Genomic DNA, 12,556 nt, shown 5'->3' with positions numbered 1-12,556 from the left:
TTTTGTTTCCCAAAGCATTCCTCAGTGTCATTATATGAGTCATTGGTCACCTTCCCCTTGCCAAGTTTGTCATTAATTTCCCTGCCTTATTCCCGTAGCGCGTCAACTCAGCCTCCAGTTGCGTTCTGTACATATTTTCTTTCCTTTCCGCCCAGTTTTCAAAGTCTCCCTTCGCCTCCATCCACTTTGCTTTTGTCACCCTTGATGGTTTTTCCAGAAAGACCGTATATGCTTCCCTAACTAACCGACTGGCTTCTTGAAATTTTACTTGCGCCTGTCGTTTTGCCTTCGTCGTGTATCCCATCAATTTCCCCCTCAGTACTGTCTTGGCCGTCTCCCAAAACAACCCTATCTCTCTATGTTCCTGATTCGTCAGTGTGTATTCCACCCACCACTCTCTCAATATCCTGTGAAAGTTTTCGTCTGTCGCCAAGAAAGTGGGGAATCGCCAAATGTAGTCCTGTCCTCTCTGAGCTTTGTCAGCTACACTTGCTACCACTGGACTATGGTCTGAAATCACCATGTTTTCTATGTCAATCCCTTCCACCCTCTGCATCAAAGTCTCACTTATCAAAAGAAGATCAATCCGTGACCATGAATCATGCGGGTGTGAGTAGTGCGTAAACTCTCTCTCTTGTGGGTGATACAGTCTCCAGCAGTCGTGTAGGGTTGTGGTTTCCAACATCGCTTTTAAAGGTCCCTCCGTATGCCTCCCCTGTTTCCCCTGGCTTCTCCTGTCTTCTTCCTGGGAGACTACAGTGTTGAAATCACTACCCACCATTTTACACACTTCCCCATCAAGTAATATACTGTTTGTTATGTTTTCAAAAAAATTTTTTAGTTCCGTGTTGGGAGCGTAAACATTGTGGATGCTAAAAGTGCCCTGAGTGCCTACGATTTTGATATGTAGGTATCTTCCTTCCTCATCTGATTCTTGTGACTCCACCGTGTGTGCCAAGCTCTTATTGATCAGAGTGAGCACTCCTGCCTTCCTACCTTGTGATGCCAACCCATACACCTTTTCCACCCACATCTTGTTCATACGGAAGAAATCCTCTTTCCGCAAGTGTGTCTCCTGCAATAAAGCAATATTAGTTTTAAGCTTCTTAAGATGACGTAAAATCATATTTCGTTTGTGTGGAGATCGGAGTCCCTTAACCCCTTCACTACCAAGGGTGGTTTGCACGTTAACTCCCGGGCCAATTTTTACAATTCTGACCACTGTCACTTTATGAGGCAATAACTCTGAAATGCTTCCATGATTCTGACATTGTTTTCTCGTGACATATTGTACTTCATCTTAGTGGTAAAATTTCATTCAAATAACTTGCGTTTATTTGTGAAAAAAACAGAAATTTGGCGAAAATTTTGAAAATTTAGCAATTTTCCAACTTTGAATTTTTATGCCCTTAAATCACAGAGATATGGCACACAAAAAACTTTAAGTAACATTTCCCACATGTTTTCAGCACAATTTTGGAACCAAAATTTTTTTTTTTAGGAAGTTATAAGGGTTAAAAGTTGACCAGCGATTTCTCATTTTTGCAACACCATTTTATTTTTACGGACCACATCACATTTGAAGCCACTTTGAGGGGTCTATATGATAGAAAATACCCAAAAGTGACACCATTCTAAAAACTGCACCCCTTAAGGTGCTCAAAACCACATTCAAGAAGTTTATTAACCCTTTAGGTGCTTCACAGGAATTTTAGGAATATTTAAAAAAAAAAAAAAAATGAACATTTAAATTTTTTTCCACAAAAAAAATACTTCAGGTTCAATTTTTTTTATTTTACCAAGGGTAACAGGAGAAATTGGACTGCAAAAGTTATTGTGCAATTTGTCCTGAGTACGCTGATACCTGATATGTGGGGGGGAACCACTGTTTCGGTGCATGGCAGAGCTCAGAAGGGAAGGAGCGCCATTTGACTTTTTCAATGCAAAATTGGCTGGACTTCAGATCGGACGCAATGTCACGTATGGAGAGCCCCTGATGTACCTAAACAGTGGAAACCCCCCACAAGTGACCCCATTTTGGAAACTAGACCCCCCCCCAAGGAACTTATCTATATATGTGGTGAGAACTTTGAACCCACAAGGGCTTCACAGAAGTTTATAACGTACAGCGGTACAATTAAAAAATCATAATTTTTCCACAAAAATGATCTTTTCACCCTCAATTCTAATTTTTCCAAGGGTAACAGGACCCTAAAAGTTATTGTGCAATTTGTCCTGAGTACGCTGATACCCCATATGTAGTTGTAAACGACTATTTGGGCGCATGGCAGAGCGCGGAAGGGAAGCAGCGCCATTTGACGTTTTTGGCTGGAATTGAGATCGGACACCATGTCGCGTTTGGAAAGCCCCTGATGTACCAAAAGAGTGGAAACCCCCCCACAAATGACACCATTTTGGAAACTAGACCCCCCCAAGGAACTTATCTAGATGTGTGGTGAGCACTTTGAACCCCCCCAGTGCTTCACAGAAGTTTATAATGCCCGGGCGTGAAAATAAAAAAATCATATTTTTTCCACAAACATGATCTTTTAGCCCCCAATTTTTTTATTTTCCCAAGGGTACCAGAAGAAATTGGACCCCAAAAGTTGTTGTCCAATTTGTCCTGAGTACGCTGATACCCCATACGTGGGAGAAAACTACTGTATGGGCACACGTCGGGGCTCGGAAGGGAAGTAGTGACATTTTGGAATGCAGACTTTGATGGAATGGTCTGCGGGTGTCAGGTTGCCTTTGGAGAGCCCCTGATGTACCTAAACAGTGGAAACCCCTCACAAATGACACCATTTTGGAAACTAGACCCCCCCTAAAGAACTTATCTAGATGTGTGGTGAGCACTTTGAACCCCCAAGGGCTTCACAGAAGTTTATAATGCCCGGGCGTGAAAATAAAAAAATCGTATTTTTTCCACAAACATTATCATTTAGTCCCCAATTTTTTTATTCTCCCAAGGGTATCAGGAGAAATTGGACCCCAAAAGTTGTTGTCCAATTTGTCCTGAGTACACGGATACCTCATATGTGGGAGAAAGCTACTGTATAGGCACACGTCGGGGCTCGGAAGTGAAGTAGTGCCTTTTTGGAATGCAGACTTTGATAGAATGGTCTGCGGGTGTCATGTGCGTTTGGAGAGCCTCTGATGTGCCTAAGCTATTCAAACTCCCCACAAGTGACCCCATTTTGGAAACTAGACCCCCACAGAACTTGTGTGGTTAGCACTTTGAACCCCCATGTGCTTCACAGAAGTTTATAACGCCCGGGCGTGAAAATAAAAAAATCATATTTTTTTTCCACAAAATATATTTTTGCCCCCAATTTTTTATTTTCCCAAGGGTAACAGGAGAAATTGGACCCCAAAAATTGTTTTGCAATTTGTCCTGAGTAGGCTGATGCCCCATATGTGGGGGTAAAACGCTGTTTGGGTGCATGGCAGAGCTTGGAAGGGAAGGAGCACCATTTGACTTTTTCAATGCAGAATTGGCTGGAATTGAGATCAGATGCCATGTTGCGTTTGGAGAGCACCTGATGTGCTCAAACAGTGGAAACCCCCCAATTCTAACTCCAACCCTAACCCCAACACAGCCCTAACCCTAGCCCTAACCCTAATGGGAAAATGGAAATAAATACATTTTTCTAATTTGATTATTTTTCCCTAACTAAGGGGGTGATAACGGGGGGTTTGATTTACTATTTATGGCGGTTTTTATATTTGGCAGCTGTCACACGCTAAAAGACGCTTTTTATTGTAAAAATAGTTTTTGCATCACCACATATTGAGAGCTATAATTTTTCCATATTTTGACCCACTGAGTCATGTGAGGTCTTATTTTTTGCGGGATGAGTTGACGTTTTTATTGGTACCATTTTCGGGCACGTGACATTTTTCGATTGCTTTTTATTCCGATTTTTGTGACGCAGAATGAACAAAAACCAGCGTTTCATGAATTTCTTTTGGGGGGTGCGCTTACACCGTTCCACGTGCGGTAAAATTGATAAAGCGGTTTTATTCTTCGGGTCAGTATGGTTACAGCGATACCTCATTTATCTCTTTTTTATGTTTTGGCACTTTTATGCAATGAAAACAATTTTATATAAAAAATAATTATTTTTGCATCGCTTTATTCTGCGAGCTATAACTTTTTTATTTTTTCGCTGAAGACGCTGTGTGGTGGCTCGTTTTTTGCGGGACAAGATGACGTTTTCAGCGGTACCATGGATATTTATATGCGTCTTTTTGATCGCGCGTTATTGCACTTTTTGTTCGTCGCTATGATAATAAATCATTATTTTTTGCTTCGTTTTTTATTTTTTAAGGGGTTCGCTAAAGGGGTTAACTAATGGGACAGTTTTATAGGGCGAGTCGTTACGGACGCGGCGATGCGACATATGTGTACTTTTATTGTTTTTTTTTTATTTCCAAAAAATGAATTTATTAGGGAATATTTTTTTTATTTATTTAGTGATTTTTTTTTAATTATTTTTGCACTTTTTTTTTTAACTTTATTACATTGTCCCAGGTGTGACATCACTGTCCTGTGACAGATCGCTGATCTGTCACATCACAGATCAGCAATCTGTCACAGGCACTACACAGGCTTCCTCCTTGCCTGCGCTTTGCAGGCATGAGGAATCCAGCTCCCTGCAGGCCCCTGAAGGTCCCCGTCGCCATTTTGGATCCGGGGACCTGCAGAGAAGGAGACCCCCGCAGCAGCGCTGCACATCGCGCTGCTGTGGGGGACTCACGGAAGCACGGAGGGAGTCCCCTCCCTGCCGATGCTTCCCTTTAACCTCCGGTACACCGCGATCGTGTTTGATCGCTGTATGCCAGGGGTTAACCTGTCGGGGGCAGTCCGTGACCGCCCCTGACACATTGTGCCGGGTGTCAGCTGTAATAATCAGCTGACACCTGGCCGCGATCAGCGGCGCTCACCACGTGGGTGCCGCTGATCGCTATGACGTAATATTCCGTCCATGGGAATTAGGTCCCTGGTCACATGGACGGAATATTACGTCCATTGTAGGAAAGGGGTTAACATTCCACGATACCATCCTAACCATAATCCCTTAAAATGATTGCTCTTTTTCCCGGCCGTGTCGCATGAACTAGAAAAACTACTTTCCAAATCCCCCCCCTCCCCTCGCCCCCCTCAACTGATTGCTTGAAACCACCCTCGTTTTCAACTGTACATAAACATTTTTCCACTTCCATTTTTTCTGAGATGTTTAATTATTATTATTTATTATTATAGCGCCATTTATTCCATGGCGCTTTACATGTGAGGAGGGGTATACATAGTACATACAAGTACAGTAATCTTAAACAATACAAGTCACGACTGGTACAGGATGAGAGAGGACCCTGCCCGCGAGGGCTCACAATCTACAACGGGATGGGTGAGGATACAGTAGGCGAGGGTAGAGCTGGTCGTGCGGCGGTTTGGTGGATCAGTGGTTACTGCAAGTTGTAGGCTTGTCGGAAGAGGTAGGTCTTCAAGTTCTTTTTGAAGGTTTCCATGGTAGGCGAGAGTCTGATATGTTGTGATAGAGAGTTCCTGAGTAGAGGGGATGCGCGGGAGAAATCTTGTATGCGATTGTGGGAAGAGGAGATAAGAGGGGAGTACAGAAGGAGATCTTGTGAGGATCGGAGGTTTCGTGCAGGTAAGTTCCGGGAGACTAGGTCACAGATGTACGGAGGACTCAGGTTGTGGATAGCTTTGTATGTCATGGTTATGGTTTTGAACAGGAGTCTTTGGGTAATGGGGAGCCAGTGCAGGGATTGACAGAGGGGAGAGGCCAGAGAATAGCGGGGGACAGGTGGATTAGTCGGGCAGCAGAGTTAAGAATAGATTGGAGGGGTGCGAGAGTGCTAGAGGGGAGGCCACAGAGCAGGAGGTTGCAGTAGTCAAGGCGGGAGACATAAATTATCTCTCAAGCCTCTGCCATAAGTCAAACCGTCTTGTTTGACACCCCTTTCCTGATGTCTCCCTTCTCCCCTCTCATAATCTCCCACCAATTCCATCCCCTTCCATCATTTTTTGCAGATTTACCAAGATATGACACTTCTAGTTAGAAGACAGAGAGAAGCACAAGACATAACGATACGCTTATCACCATATTCCTTCTCCCAAAGTTCCAAAAATTACAATCTCTGCTTACTCATCTCAAATCACCAGCGACTGCTTCTTCCACCTTTCTTCCCAGTTGACGTGGCCATGTGTCGTTTTTCTTTTGGACTTTCCGCCCTGGTGCCCGCTTGACTCCACTCTGATTCTGGATCCGGTCTGTCTGAAGATGGTCCGTTGGAAACAGGGCCTCCTCCATCCGTTTCCGTGACAGTCCCCTCTTTTGGGTTCTGACATTGCTTTTCAATCATGCTTCCACAGAATTTAAAAAAACCTCATGAAATAGGCCTGTACAGAAATGAATGTACCCCTGAAAATAATGTGACAAAAGGGACATGTTAAATCAAGGTGTGTCACTAATTAGCATCACAGGTGTCTACAATCTTGGAATCAGAGAGTGGCCTGTATAGAGGGATACAGACACTCACTGTGCTGTTTGGTGACATGGTGTGTATCACACAACATGGACCAGAGGAAGTGAAGGAAAGAGTTGTCTCAGGAGATTAGAAAGAAAATTATAGACAAGCATGTTAAAGGTAAAAGTTACAACATCATCCCCAAGCAGCTTGATGTTCCTATGACTACAGTTGCACATGTTATTCAGAAATATAAGCGCCATGGGTCTGTCGCCAACCTCCCTGGACGTGGCTGCAGGAGGAAAATTGATGACAAATCAAGGAGACGAATAATACGAATGGTAACAAAAGAGCCCAGAAAAGCTTCTACACCGATTAAAGGTGAACTTAAAGCTCAAGGAACATCAGTGTCAGATCGCACCATCCATTGTTGTATGAGCCAAAGTGGACTTATTGGGAGACGACCAAGAAGGACACCATTGTTGAAAAGAAATCATAAAAAAGCCAGACTGGAATTTGCCAAACTACATGTTGACAAGCCACAAAGCTTCTGGGAGAATGTCCTATGGACAGATGAGACAAAAATGGAACTTTCTGGCAAGGCACATCGGCTTTATGTTCACAAATGGAAAAATGAAGCAAATCAAGAAGAGAATACTGTCCCTACTGTGAAACATGGAGGAGGCTCTGTGTTTTGGGACTGCTTTGCTGCATCTGGCACAGGGTGTCTAGAATCTGTGCAGGGTATAATGAAATCTCAAGACTAGCAAGGGATTCTAGAGCGATATGTGCTGCCCAGTGTCAGAAAGCTTGGTTTTAGTCGCAGTTCATGGGTCTTGCAACAGGATAATGACCCAAAACACAAAGCTAAAAACACCCAAGAATGGCCGAGAGGCTAACCATTGAACTATTCTGACATGGCCTTCTATGATCCTAAATCCTATTGAGCTTCTTTGGAAAGAGCTCAAACATGTTATCTGGAAAAGGCAACCTTCAAACACGAGACAACTGGAGCAGTTTGCTCTTGTGGAGTGGGCCAAAATACCTGTCGAGAGGTGCAGAAGTGTCATTGACAGTTACAGGAATCGTTTGATTGCAGTGATTGCCTCAAAAGGTTGTGCAACAAAATATTAAGTTAAGGGTACCATCATTTCTGTCCAGGCCTATTTCATGAGTTTTATTTTATTTTTTTTAAATTCTGTGGAAGCATGGTTGAAAAGCAATGTCTGACTTTCATTTGTTCATTTTCATAAATTTTTGATATATTATTACTTTTGTCAAATTCAAGTTATTTTCTGTGACCATTGTGGTTTTTTCTGTCATTAAATGAGGGGTACCAACAATTTTGACCACATGTGTATATCTTCATATGTGTTAAGTCAACCCCAAACTGCAGCCGCACGCTTCTCAAGTGCAGGGAGAGCAGCTAATCGGTGACTGCTGCTTGTCCCTGCAAAATGACAGCTTTAGCTAGGAGTTATCCTGGTGAATACTTAGCCAACAGGAAAGTGCCCCCCATTCCTGTCCTCTACATACAGCTTTCTATCCATTTGTCCCGTGCCTCATCCATTTTCCTAAACGCCACTTCTCCATTCTGAGCCCCATCACCTTGAGTAATAAAATGTGCTCAGCGCCTTATATCACCACATCTTTCTCTGTTAGAGTTAACCCTCTCCTCATCTTCTGCATTCAACCTGTGTGTTCTTCCCTGTGTTATTTCTTCTGTGCAGAAGAGGTGCTAAGGGTTAAGTTACCCACACATACTTGCCCCTTTCTGTTTTCAGTACCATCAGGCTTTTCACCTTCCATCTCTGGTCCCCATAAACCATAATAAATATTAATCTTACCCCATTGTCTGTTTGATTTTCATCCCACCCAGTCTGACCAGTTTAGGGGTGTGTTCACACTTTGTCTTTCTATGGCGTTTGAAACAACTGTTTTTTAAGCAGAAGGCGCTTTAGGAAATTCTCCTTTTTACCAGAAGTTTTGAAAATTTAAAACTTCTTTTGCTACCATTTTCTGGTTGCTTCCTGACTGATTTTTTTTTTCAATATTTTTTTTTTCCATCAAGAAAATAAAACGCTAAAATGTGCAAAACCCCCGGATGTCTTTTTAGCCTTTTCATTGAGGTCTATTGTAAGTTAAATATTGAGCATCATCGATTTGGACCAGACAACCCCTCTGTATAGTTCCTGTCTTTTTGACCGTCTGAGCAGTAAAAAGAAGCTGAGAAGACTGAACATATTTTTTCTATAGCAAGTCACTTTTACATTACCGATTATGTTCATTCTTTTGAAATTTTTTTGTTCCATTTTCTGCTCCAAAAACCTCGGAAAAAGAAGCAGCGTGAAAAAATTCTACAAGGTAATAAGAAAACTGCTTGGAAATCCACAGCAAATTAAGCAGATTTTGGTGTGGGTATTTTTTGCCCCCCCCCCCTGTCAGTCTCTGAATCTTGGCTGTTAGCCATACCTTATGTCAAAGTTCAAAAATAAAAATGACTAGGGCATCAGCAAACCAATATTCCAGGTTACTCAGGCAGGGAATACAAAAATGGGATTTTCCAGGCTTGATAAAACTTCTATGTAAGCCGAAACATCATGGCTTTGTATTTCCTGCCTGGATAAAGCAGATTATGCCGACAACCTGCTACTTTAATTGTTGACTGTTGTATGGCATGGACTGTTTTATATGATGGCTTTTTTTCATTATTATTACTATTACCATTGTCTTTGTTTTCTAACTTTTGTGCTGCTTCCAAGTTTTTCTGCTGCCATTGTTTTATATCAGCACATGGTGGTTGCAGTAATCTCGTGTTATAATACTTTATTGCTGAAGGCCAGAAGACAAAGACTATCTGGGACTACTGGATGAAGGAATATAGTGTTTTTTTGTAACTAAATTGGACTTAAGTATAGCTAAAAAAAAGATTAAAATCGAAAAATTGTGTATAACTAAGAAAAAAAATGAGATTTTGTTTTGCAGAATCGTCTAAACTACAACACAATACTATTGCAGTATTTAGTAAAAGCGATCAAACAATCGCAGGTTTGAGTTCCCTAAGGAAACTAAAAAATAAAGTAAATATTTTCCCTTGTTAAAAGTAAAGAAAAAAAATAAAAGCATATTTGGCATTGCTGTGTTTGTAAAATTCCTGTCCATCAAAACATAAAATTAACTTGTAAAAAGTATGCTTCATAAAGAGAGAAAAAAAATTAAAATGCCAGAACTGTGAATCATGGGTCATCAGACTTCCCTAAAAAATCTATTAAAAGTGATCATCAATCAGTAACTCATTCCCTATTCTGTGGATTGGGGATAACAAAATCCTGGTATAAACCCTTTAAATGCAAAATGATCAAGATGTTATGACGGTGCATAGTTCATTAGCAGTATTGTATGTGATGTTACTTGGAGTGTCTTGAAATATCTAAGTACCATAATTGTTTTCTACAAAAATTGTAATCAAAAGTATTTCTATTCCTAACAGAAGAATACACCAAGAATATGGAAAGTCAACTTGTATCTCCAGACTATGATGTAAAATATAACTGTATCACAGAAGACTATCCTGGAGATAATTCCATAATACGCCTTACAAAAAATATGCTAACAGAACTTTACAGCGAAAGTCTAGCTACTGATCTCAGTAATCACAAGGAACCTGAACCTGGCCAATCAGAGACTGCTAAGCAAAGTACAGGCGAGATTGAGGATAAAATATTTCCATGTTCTGAATGTGGGAAACATTTTAAAAAGAAATCTGTTTTGTCCATTCACAAAAGAATTCACAGAGATGAGCGGCCATTTTCATGCTCAGATTGTGGGAAATGTTTTCGCCAGAAATCTGATCTCAATGTACATCATAGGCGGCATAGAAGAGAAAAGCCATATTCATGTCCAGAATGTGATAGAGGTTTTCTACAGAAATATGATCTTCTTGCACATCAAAGAACTCACACAGGAGAGAAACCATATTCGTGTTCTGAATGTAGCAAATGTTTTAGTCGGAAGTCATCCCTTATCACGCATCAGAGGACTCACACAGGGGAAAAGCCGTATTCATGTTCTGAATGTGGGAAGTGTTTCACCCAGAGGTCGGTCCTTGCCATACATCAGATTACTCACACAGGGGAGAAGTCCTTTTCATGCACTGAATGTGGCAAATGTTTTTGCCAGAAGTCCGATCTTGTTAAACATCAGGTAATCCATACAGGGGAAAAGCCATTTTCATGTTCAGAATGTGGAAAACGTTTTACTCAGAGATCAACCCTTGTTACACATCAGAGAACTCACACAGGGGTGACTCCATATTCTTGTTCTAAATGTGGGAAATTTTTCCGACAGAGATCAGATCTTCTTGTGCATCAAAATAAGCATGGGAAGGGAGATTCATTTTCTAGTCCAGAATACAATGGGGATTTCCTTCCGATATACAATCTCATTGCACATGAAGGAAATGACACAGGGGATAAGCTATACTCATGTTCTGAATGTGAGAAATGTTTTACTCAGAGATCATCCCTTGTCACACATCAGAGAACTCACACAGGAGAGAAGCCATACTATTGTTCTGAGTGTGGAAAATGTTTCACCCAGAGATCGGTTCTTGCTATACACCAGAGTACTCACACAGGAGAGAAGCCATTTTCATGTTCAGAATGTGGAAAACGTTTTAATCAAAAGTCCAATCTTATTAAACATCATGTAATCCATACAGGGGAGAAGCCATTTTCATGTACAGAATGTGGGAAATGTTTCGGACATAAATCTGATGTTGTCAAACATCAGAGAATTCACACAGGAGAGAGGCCTTATCCATGTTCAGAATGTGGAAAATGTTTTGGTCACAAATCATCCCTTGTTACACATATGAGAAGTCACACAGGGGAAAGACCATTTTCATGCTCAGATTGTGGAAAATGTTTTAGCCAGAAGTCTGATCTTGTTAAACATCAAGTAATCCATACAGGGGAGAAGCCATTTTCATGTTCAGATTGTGGGAAATGCTACAACCATAGATCCACTCTTGTTCAACATAAAAAGCGGAGCCATTTTAAAATTCAGACTGAAGCAAAATGTTTAACCTCAGATGTAAGTAGTACAAGGAAATGACTTGAAAAACGTTACCAACAGAATATTTTTTATTTGTTTTTAGCATATTTTTTTAGGAAAATATTTTTGATGTCTAATGTTTTGAACAGTGTTACACGTGCCTCCTTTTAATTTGCATACTGTATATAGAAGACCATTTTTAAATACAAAAAAGATATATATATTTGTACCGGGTTAGCCAGTAGATAGAAGAATATTTAGAATTGAGAGTCCACAGTGGTTTATGCCTTTTGTAGGGATTCGCTCTGGTAGGCAATAGCTGGGCGGCAGTAACGAGGCAACACACAGGCATAAAGTCTAATTTCAGAGGTTTTAATGTCACTCAGTAACCAGCAGCTTAACAAAACATAAGGAAAACCAAACACATACTCCTGCTTGGAGAACCACTGGTCCCAGACTCACCCCTTGCACGGGACGGGCGTAACTAAGCGGCTGCCAGGTCCTGCGGCATCCGCCAGGTGCCATTCCCGGGGTTCTTCCGAGTCTTGCTGCGACAGTCCTGCTGCACGGGAATCCCATATACAAGTTGCAGGCTGCGTCCACACAAGTTCCTGTAGTTTCCAGAAACACACTCCCACTGTGGCAATCACCAACCTCCATTACATAGGGCCTAACCCCTCCCACCAGTGAGGTAGACATCACATGAGCTGATCACATGACCCTGACATCATCGCAGGTCCCGTCTTTAAGGAAAAACCCGACCAAACATTAATCTGCTAGGAGAAACGTATCTTCCATCCAGTGAAACACCCTTTACTGTACGACACTTTTTAATGGCTAACTGAAAAGATGGTAACACATTGCAAGCTTTCGAGACTACTCAAGTCTGTTCATCAGGCTAGACTAATACAACATCTGAAGAATCACATATTTATGCACAAGACAGCACAGAAGTAATGCAATAGAAAAGACAAGTGACGTGAAGCAGAATTATCATTATGGGAGA

At 41.4% G+C, this 12,556-nt stretch overlaps 1 protein-coding gene across 7 annotated transcripts in view; it reads left to right on the top strand.

Moving 5' to 3' along the window:
• The window catches only part of LOC141048588 (uncharacterized), a 29,020-nt gene extending 17,247 nt beyond the window's left edge, over positions 1-11,773 (top strand). For 6 of the 7 annotated variants that reach the window (XM_073544319.1, XM_073544318.1, XM_073544317.1 and 3 more), the window contains one exon: positions 9,986-11,773. In XM_073544319.1, coding sequence (XP_073400420.1) covers positions 9,986-11,610 — 1,625 coding nt within the window. In that variant the 3' untranslated portion in view covers positions 11,611-11,773. The remainder of the gene's footprint in view (positions 1-9,985) is intronic. The other variant, XM_073544320.1, reaches the window with a different exon arrangement.
• Positions 11,774-12,556: the final 783 nt, after the last annotated feature.

This window comes from Dendrobates tinctorius, unplaced genomic scaffold (genome assembly GCF_039654945.1).
Source record: "Dendrobates tinctorius isolate UK_male_01 unplaced genomic scaffold, ASM3965494v1 ptg000137l, whole genome shotgun sequence".
In the NCBI taxonomy this organism is placed as follows: Eukaryota; Metazoa; Chordata; class Amphibia; order Anura; family Dendrobatidae; genus Dendrobates; species Dendrobates tinctorius.
This window is presented reverse-complemented; position numbering and strand designations above follow the sequence as displayed.